Source organism: Mastomys coucha, unplaced genomic scaffold, assembly GCF_008632895.1.
Source record: "Mastomys coucha isolate ucsf_1 unplaced genomic scaffold, UCSF_Mcou_1 pScaffold22, whole genome shotgun sequence".
In the NCBI taxonomy this organism is placed as follows: Eukaryota; Metazoa; Chordata; class Mammalia; order Rodentia; family Muridae; genus Mastomys; species Mastomys coucha.
In genome coordinates, this window is record NW_022196905.1 from 129442665 (window position 1) to 129452707 (window position 10043).

Consider the following 10043-nt stretch of genomic DNA (forward strand, 5'->3'; position numbering starts at 1 on the left):
CTCAGAAATCTGCCTGCCTCTGCCTCCCAAATGCTGGGATTAAAGGCATGTGCCACCACTGCCCGGCTTTTGTTCCCTCTCTCTCTCTCTTTTTTTCTTCTTCAGATTGAGGTCTTTTGAGCTTGTTTGTTTGGTTTTGCGAAACAGAGCTTCCCTGTGTAGATAGGACTGCCTGTCCTAGAATTCTCTTTGTAGACCAGGCTGGCCTCGAACTCTGGGATCCGTCTACTTCTGCCTCCTGACTGCTAGGATTAGAGGCTTGCACCAACATGCTCAGCACCGACTGTGGTCTTTTATAGTGAATTCTCAGTCACCAGTGGTGAGAAAACAGTAATTAATACTACAGACCCCATTGAAGACTGGACAGTCTCTAAGATGGCTAAACTTAAGGAATCACCATGGAAACAGTCTTGCGGGTGTGTCTATGAGAACCTCTAGCCCCAGGAATTTGGGTAGCACCATCCCTCCCGGCTGAATAAGGACCAAAGGGACCCTTCGAGAAGGCTCACAGGGGTAAGGCATTTGCTGCCAAGGCTGATAACTTGAGTTCATTCTCTGAGGCCCACAGGGTGGGAGAACCGATTCCCTCAAGTGGTCCCCTGGTCTATACATGCATGTGCCCTATGAAATCAATACACATGTGCATGTGTATAGGGAGAGAAACTGAAGGGACCAGCAGCTTCCTGACTGCAGTCGCAGTGTGACCAGCTGGCCCAAGCTCCTGCCACCATGCCTTCCCCATCATGACGGACTGTGACCTCCTCAGACTGGGAGCCACAACAAACCCTTGCTGCCTTAAGTCGCTTTTGTGAGGCGTTTTGTCACAATGACAAGCCCAGATCCCCACACTCCTTTCCTCATGGCTGTGGAAGACACATAGCTGTTGGCAGATTTCTCTGCCGAGGAAGAGTTAATTTGGAGGAAAACAAAGGGGGAATGATTTTTTTTTCTCCAAAATTCTGAGGCAGCGAGCCACAGGAACAGGGAGGGAAGCGCACTGACTAATGCAGATCCCTCTCTTGCTTCTGAACTATTCATCACTAGGTTAGAACAGAAACTTCAAGTACGCTGCTGAACTAGTCAGCCAAGTTCCAGGCATAGGAGAGTCACTCAAACACCCAAGGAAGAGGCATAGCCTGCCTACATCGAGCCCTAGCCCTGGATAAATAGAACCATGCAGAAACTAATGTTCATTCCTTCTAGTCTACACAATTCAGTTACTTCTATCCTATTCCTCTGTTTCTCTGTTTTTTTCTTTTTTCTTTTTTTCCAAGACAGGGTTTCTCTGTGTAGCCCTGGCTGTCCTGGAACTCACTTTGTAGTCCAGAGTGGCCTCGAACTCAGAAATCAGCCTGCCTCTGCCTCCCAAGTTTCCCGGCTGTCTCTGTTTTTAAAAATATTTCTTGCCGGGCAGTGGTGGCACGCGCCTTTAGTCCCAGCACTTGGGAGGCAGAGGCAGGCAGATTTCTGAGTTCGAGGCCAGCCTGGTCTACAGAGTGAGTAACAGGACAGCCAGCTCTATACAGAGAAACCCTGTCCTAGAAAAAAAAAATAAGAATTTCTTTAAAAGTTTAAATTTAATTTTGTTTTTGAGACAGGGCCTCACAGTGAAGCTCTGGCTGGTTTGGAACTCACTATGCAGACCAGGCTGGCGTAAAACTCCCAGAAACTTACGTGCCTCTTCCTCCAGGATTCGATGTGTATGTGGCCATACTTGGATTTTATTTTTATTGTGTGGGTGCGTGTGTCTGTAGGTATATGCACGTGAAGGTAGGTGACCCAGAGGCAATGGATCCCCATGAGGTTGTGAGCCAGAAACTAAGCTTGGGTCTCCTGCAATAGCAATAAATGCTCTCAACTCCAGAGCGATCTCTCCAGCCTCTGAGTCTATTCTGTCCTATGCTCTCTTGTTCACGAGGGTTAGTTTTCATCGTTAGCTTCACAGGATTGAGTTACCATGGAAACAAACATCTGGGTATGTTGGTGATGGTGTTCTAGATTGGGTTAACTTAGGTGGGAATATCTACCCTCAATGTGGGCAGTAACACCCCATGGGCTGGAATCCTGGACTGAATTTAAAAAAAAAAAAGAAAGGAAGAAATCAAAGCTGGGTAGTGGTAGATGCCTTTAATCTCAGCACTCAGGAGGCAGAGGCAGTCAGACCTCGTGAGTTTGAGGCTAGCCTGGTCTACAGAATGAGTTCCAGGACAGCTAGGACTATGCAGAGAAATCATGTCTCAAAAAAAACAAATCAATAAATAGATAGATAGATAAATATCAATAAAAATGAGAAAGTGAACTGAATAAGAGCATTTATCTCTCCTCTACAGCTGACACTATGTCAAGCTCCTGCCACCATTTGGTGGTTTGAATAAAAATGGCTTTCATAGGCACATAGAGTGCCACTATTAGAGGTGTGGCTTTGTTGGAGTGGGTGTGGCCTTGTGGTGGTGGATGTGGCTTTTTTGAAGAGGCGTGGCTTTGTTGGAGTGGGTGTGGCTTTTTTGTTGGAGTAGGCCCATCACTCGGAGTAGAGCTTTGAGGTCTTAGAAACAAACTAGCCTAGTGACTCAAGCTCTCTTCCTACTGCCTGGGGATCCAGATGTAGAACTCTTTGCTCCATATCTAGCGCCATGTCTGCCTGCACACCATCATGATGCTTATGGACTCAACTTCCGAAACTGTAAGCCAGCCCCAGTTAAATGTTTTCCTTTATACGAGTTGCCTTGGTCATGGTGTCTCTTCATAGGAATAGAACCCTGCCTAAAACACACCATTACTTTCACACCAGGATGGACTGCACCCTCAAATTCCCATAGGCTGCTTTGCCATGCATTTTATTACAGCAACTGGAAAAGTTAGATTCTATTCCATTTTATCTATGTATTCTATTGCATTCTATTCTATTCTATTTCTTTCTCTAGTCTTCCCTATCCCATTCCCCTTCACTCTCCCAGGCTATTCCACAGTATCACAGGTTGGAACCCAGGGCTTCAGGCATAGTAGGCAAGCACTGTGCAAGTGAGCCACAGACCAGGCCCCAGAAACCACTTCCCTCCTTGTCAGGCCAACAGAAAGGAGGAGCTGAAGCTCCAGCAGACATTGGTTGCAGCACAGAACCTCAGACCTTCTGTTCGTTCAACCATCAATTAGCCCCTTCCCAGGATTTCACCACGGCCTGGCCTATCCCACCCCAAGTCTAAAGTGTCCCTGTAATATGGCTACAGCTTTCCCCAAGTCTAAATTGTCCCTATAATATGGCTACAGCTTTCCCTGAACACCAAGACAGCAAGGCCTTCCAGAACATTCGTCTCTGTGTGGAAGAGAAAATGAAGCAGCGGCTCATAGGAGGTGTTTTCATGAACTAGGTGGGGGTTGGGGGTGGGCAATGGAAGGAAATAAAACAAGCTGACCACACGTCCCTGCTCTCTGGGTTGGCGCCAACAGTAATAGACATTAGTGCTTTTGCAAGCTACTGGAATTTCACATTCCAGGAAACCAGCCTTGGGGCCTGTCTCCCAGGATTTAGTAAGTCATTCATCATAGGACACGCACCAGCCTCCCCCAGTGGAACGAGGAAACTCAGGGCTTAGTTCAACCCTGTGTTTGGAGTTCAACCCCGTGTTTGTCCTTTGACTTCTCCTGAGGAAATGAATAAATGAAGCACCGGCTAGGGATTTAGAGGCCATGGTCAAGTATGAAGATATTAACAGGGAAAACAAACGAAGTCAAGATGGCTACCTCACAAACAATTCACGAAAGAAAAAAACCCCAAAGGGTCAACTGTAGGGGTCAGTTTGAATTGCCAGCCTGACAGTCTAGAATCATCTGGGAGAGTCTCATCGTGGGACTGTCTATATGAAGTTGACTGTGGGGGATCGTCCTCATTTGTCTTACTTGATGTGGATGACCTAGCCTACTGTGGGCAGCACCATCCCCTGGCTTGGGGCCTTGGAGGAGATAAAGCTAGCAGAGCAACAAGCAGGCATGCGTCCATTCTTTCTCTGCTTGTGGATGTGATGGGTCTAGATGCCACAAGTTCCTACCTTCCCTGAAATATAGACTGTAACCTGGAACTCTACATCAAATAAACCCTTTTGTCCTTAAGTTGCCTTATGTCAGGGTATTTTATCACAACAGACATGAAACTAAGACACCAATGTATACACATATACATAGATGTATACATACATACATACATACATATGGCTCAATAATCTTTACCAAGAAAATGCAAATCAAAGTCACATTGAGAGTTTTTCTCTAAAGAAAACAAACATGGGGTGAGAATAAGAGTTAAGAGAATCCTAACACAATGTTGGCAGGAAGGTAAAGTGGTCCAACCACAATGGAACTCAAAGGTTCTCAAGACTAGAAATACTATATGGACTATGTGTAACTCAACTTGGTATATACCTAAAGTCATGTTAATTCAACACCCAGCAAAGAGATACCTGCATACCCAAGTGCACTGTTGGTGCCATTCACAATAGCCAAGACACGGAAGCATTTTAGATGACCACTGACAGATAAACGGGTAAAAAGAATGTGGTCTACGTACAAGATGGGGTTTCATTTAGCCACAAGGTGAAGAAATTACAGGGCTGGCAAGATGGTTCAGTGGGTGACGAAATCTGCCACCAAGCTTAAGACCTGCATTAAATCCTTGGTTCTCACATGGTAGGAGAGAACTGACTCCTGAAAATTGTTCTCTGGCCTTCATGCATGCTCTATGGATTCATGTGCACATACCCGCAGAATACATAAATGTGGTAAAATAATTTTTAAGGGTTGGCGAGATAGCTCAGTGGATACAGACCACACTGACTGCTCTTCAGAAGGTCCTGAGTACAAATCCCTGCAACCACATGGTGGCTCACAACCACCCATAATGAGATCTGACGCCCTCTTCTGAGGCATCTGAAGTCAGCTACAGTGTACTTATGAATAATAAAAAATAAATAAATAAATAAAAATTTTTTAAAGGGATGCCACATGCAGGGAACTGGACATTATCAAGCTAAGTGAAATAAAGCAGATGCAACCAAGTATTTACATGTTTTCTCTGGTACACAGGCTCCAGATTTAAATACACGCATGTATAGAGCATCTAAGTAGAAGGGGAATATATGGTTGGAAGGAGCCAAAGGGGAGGGGAAGGAAGATAAAAGCAAGAGATACGGGGAATAAAGGGGAGGTGGGACGTGATCTGCGTTGTTGGAATTAAAGTACGTGGGAAACGCACCCTGGCCGTGTCTGTGGGGTTGGATCCTGGCCGTGTCTGTGGGGTTGTACCCTGGCCGTGTCTGTGGGGTTGTATCCTGGCCGTGTCTGTGGGGTTGTATCCTGGCCGTGTCTGTGGGGTTGGATCCACAGAGATTTTGCTTGTTTGGCTTTGGTTTTTTGTTTGTTTGTTTTGTTTTTTGAGGTAGAGTCAGTGTCTCTACTTAAGCTTGGCTCTCTTGGAACTCACTATGTAGACCAGGCTGGTGGCCAACTCACAGAGATCTGGAACGCTGAAACTAAAGGTGCACAGCACTACAGGTTCTCCACAGAGCTTTAACTGAAGGGGGAAGATCCACCCTGAGTGTGTACATCTGTATGTGTCTTAGGGTTTTACTGCTGTGAGCAGACACCGTGACCAAGGCAACTCTTATAAGAACAACATTTAACTGGGCCTGGCTTACATGTTCAGAGGTTCAGCCCATTATCATCAAGGTGAGAACATGGCTGTGTCCAGGTAGGCACGGTGCAGGCAGAGCTGAGAGTTCTACATCTTCATCCGAAGGCTGTTAGGAGAACACTGGCTTCCAGGTAACTAAGATAAGGGTCTTAAAGCACTGCCCCACCCCACCCCCAGTGACACACTTTCTAATAGTGCCATTCCCTGGGCCAAACCATCACAGTATGCATGTGTATGCATTTGTGTGCGGTGTGTGCATGAGTGTGCATGTATAGATGACCACAAATACGTATATGCCACACGCATGCAGAGGTAATAAGTCAATGCCAGATGTCTTCTTCTCCACCACTCTCCACTTGATTTTAAGACAGGGTCTGTCACTGAGCTTAGAACTCGATACTCTGCTAGCATGGCTGGCCACTGAGCCTCAGGGGTCCCACTGGCTCTGTCTCCCACGTTACAGATACACTCAGCCACACTTAGCTTTTTCCATGAGTTCTAGGAATCTGCACTTTGGGTCCTCACGCTCAGGCTGCGGGCACTTTACCCTGGCCTGGGATGAGGCTTTTTGCTTGCCTTTCGTTCCCTTCCCCGGGGCCACTTACTTTGTGAACTGCTCCATGAAGCGGTCTCGGTGGCCCTGCAGGGTGTCAGCTGGAAGACCTGGGGGGAAAACCGTAGGAGCATGTAAGTTCACAGAGACCAGGGGTCGGGACTGGGACGGCGAGGCCAGCCTTCCCAGGCTGGCACTCCTGGCTGAGGCGCCCCACTGGAACAGCAGGATGCTCAGCTTCTGCATGCTTCCACCTTGACGCTCTGGGGTGGGAAGGATGGAGCTTACATCCCTGGGGAAGGTGTGGCTTCATCAGCTGCAGGACTGACGAGGGCATGTGGGAGTGAGGCTCTCTCCCAGGGGTAGGGTGCATGGTAGGCTAGAGGGCAGAGCTAATATGGTCACACTGTACAAGCACGGGTCGTCAGGGTCAGTCCTGACTAAGGAGTTACTTCTCTAGGGTCCCTTCATGTCGCAGCCAACTAGAGTGGCTGGGTATTTCAACTATGCATCAAAACTCAGTTTTCATTTGATGTAATTTTGAGAGGTCTTGCTATATAGCCCAGGCTGGCTTTGAACTCATGAGCCTCCTGCTTCATTCTCCTATGTGCTGGGATTATAGGCAACAGGCTATACACCCGGCTTGATTTCATTTACCTATTTAAATCCCCCTGGCCCCTTCCCCCCAGTTTCCTCCCCTTCTTTTATCTCCCCCTTTTTCTTTCTGACACAGGAGTCTAGTATGTTTCCCAGGCTAGTCTTGAACTCCCGGACATAAGCAATACTCCCGCCTCAGCATCTCTTGTACCCAGAACAACAAACCCTGCCATGTGCTACACTTTTACTTTACTTAACTGAGAGACAGTCAGTCGCACACTGCAGCCCTGATTGGCCTGGAACTTAAATACATAGCCCAGGCTGGTCTAGAACTTCTGACTATCCTCTTGTCTCTGCCTCTGATTACAGATAAATGCCAACATGCATTATTTTTCATTGTTTTGAAGGAGTGATATAATCACAAATTATATGTATAAATTCTCATTTTTGAAGGTAATGAACATGCACGGGATTAAAGGCATGGTCAGGCATGCCTTTAATCCCAATACTCAGGAGACAGTTCGAGGCCAGCTTAGTCTACAAAGCAAGTCCCAGATAGCCAGGGGCTCTGCAGACAAACCCAGTCCAGGGGTGGGGGACGGGGCAGGAGGAGTGTGGACCTTGAGCCAGGCAGATAGAGAGCTGAAGGTCAGCTATGACTACTACATAGAGTCCTTGTTTAAAAAACAAACCAAAAACATACAGTTAGACCCAGGACAGAAATTGCACTTAATTCCAAAACCGTAGTCTCAGTTATAGTATGAGAACAATGCCAGTAAAAGCTGAATTGAGGAACATTCCATTAAAAGAAACATAACCAGAACTCAAACCTGCCAGGGTCATCAAAACCAAAGGAAGTCTGACAAGCTGCGACAGCTACAGTGAAGAAGCAGTGACAAAGTGTTATGGGAAGTACTGTTAGCGGAAAATAATGCTATGAAGTGTTAGGGGCATGGCTCAGTGGTAGAGCCATGCCCCTAGAATCCCCCAGTGAGGGGCTGGGGGTGTGGCTCAGTGGTAGAGCCCCTGCCTAGAATCCCCCAGTGAGGGGCTGGGGGCGTGGCTCAGTGGTAAAGCCCCTGCCTAGAATCCCCCAGGGAGGGGCTGGGGGCGTGGCTCAGTGGTAGAGCCCCTGCCTAGAATTCCCCAGGGAGGGGCTTGGGATGTGGCTCAGTGGTAGAGCCCCTGCCTAGAATCCCCCAGGGAGGGGCTGGGGGCGTGGCCCAGTGGTAGAGCCCCTGCCTAGAATCCCCCAGTGAGGGGCTGGGGGCTCAGCAGTAAAGTGCTTGCCTAGTATATGTTCCTTTACAGTACACAAAAAGTATTAATATGGTCTCATACACTGACAAATGTCATGCTCCCACTGTCTGGGAGCAAAGCAGAGGTAGGAGGGTTAGGAACCAAGGTTATCCCATTTTGAGTTCAAGACCAACCTGGTATATACAAAACTCTCTCAAATAAACAAAACAAAAATACATGAGTAAAAATAAGTTCACCTATACCTGGTTTTTTTTTTTTTAGTTTTTTTCAAGACAGGGTTTCTCTATATAGCCCTTGCTGTCCTGGAACTCACTCTGTAGACCAGGCTGGCCTCCAACTCAGAAATATGCCTGCCTCTGCCTTACAAGTGCTGGGATTAAAGGTGTGCGCCACCACTGCCCGGCTTGATTATTTATTTTTATTTAACTATTTTTAAATTTATTTTTGTGCATATGAATGTTTAACCTTTATGGATGTTTGTGAACAATATGGATGAAATGCTCTCAGGAGTCCAAAGAGGATGTTGGGTCCACTGGAACTGGAGTCATAGATGGCTCGGAGCTACTACGTGGATATTGAAAATCAAACCCAGATCCTCTGAAAAAGCAGTCAGTGCTATTACCTGCTGAGCCATTTCTCCAGCCCTTATCTAGATCCATTTGTATTTCGACATTAAATCCAGGCTGACCTGATTCTCCTGCCTCTACATCTCAAGGGCTGAGATTGCAGGTGTGGACCACATGTCCTGGTTATATGGTCCTAAAGGGGCGGAACCGCGGTGAGGAAAACCCTCTGCCAACAGAGCTTACTCCCTGCCTTTAATTGACAACGTTTCTAAGCAACAGGCTCTCCTTCCCTTGGGATTTGGTCCACCCTCTCTGCTTCCTATAGGCACACTGTAGGGCACCAAACCCTTCTAATCCTGGAAGAGCAAATTGCAGGCACCCTCTAGGGAAATGACCCTAGATTAATCAGTGACTGCTTCTCTTAGCCAGTCTCACATAACCAGGTGTGGCTGGGGAGTGGTTCCAGGTAGAGACACTTGCTGCCAAGCCTCATGACTGTTTTGTTGCTGGGACCCATATGACAGGAGAGAACTGACTCCTGTAAACGGTCCTCTAACTTCTACATGTGTGTATGAACACACATGCACGGGCCAAAACAAACATATGACTAAACATATAAATAAATGAAATAAAAAACAAGTACAAAACAAAAACCACAACCAGGTCATTACTTGTAACTCAACTATTATGAAATATTACTTGTTTCATGTGGGTGTGCATGCGTTTTGTGTGTGTGTGTGTGTGTGTGTGTTATGTGCATACTCCCTTTTTTTTTAAATTTTAATTTTATGTTTTTCCCCCTGAGACAGGAATTTGTGATGCCAACTGGGGCAAGTCTTGGAATCACCACGTAGCCCTGACAATCAATTTCTAATCTTCTTCTTGAACCTTCAAAATTCTGGGATTATGGTATTTATTGCCACAGCTCAACCACACACCCTTGTCCGTTCTAGGCTATGAAACCTGAATAGCATCCATTCATATCTACAAGGTTTTGGGTTTCCCACCATGCTATGGGCATTCTTCAGGGTAGCCACCTTGGCATGTGACCATGAGGAGCTGAGAGCATGGCTTGATGACAGAACACTTGCCTAAAATCTGCCAGTGAGGATTCATAACAGCTTTATCTGGGGAATTTGCATTTAAAGATGGAGATTGTGAACAGTATGAGGCAGCTGTCCAAGCTGGCCCTAGATGAGCCTGCTTCCCCCCACATTAAAAAAAAGGGGGGGGGGATTTAGGCAGGCAGTGGTGGTGCGCGCCTTTGATCCCAGCACTTGAGAGGCAGAGGCAGGCGGATTTCTGAGTTGGAGGTGAGCCTGGTCTACAGAGTGAGTTCCAGGATAGCCAGGACTATACAGAGAAACCCTGTCTCAAAAAAAAC

At 46.8% G+C, this 10043-nt stretch overlaps 1 protein-coding gene across 6 annotated transcripts in view; it reads right to left on the reverse strand.

Annotated features, from left to right (window-relative positions):
• Hip1 (huntingtin interacting protein 1) overlaps window positions 1–10043 on the reverse strand; it is a 144092-nt gene that overhangs the window by 31470 nt on the left and 102579 nt on the right. For all 6 annotated transcript variants that reach the window (XM_031338214.1, XM_031338213.1, XM_031338212.1 and 3 more), the window contains exon 9: window positions 6289–6346. In XM_031338214.1, the coding sequence (XP_031194074.1) occupies window positions 6289–6346 (58 nt within the window). The remainder of the gene's footprint in view (window positions 1–6288; window positions 6347–10043) is intronic.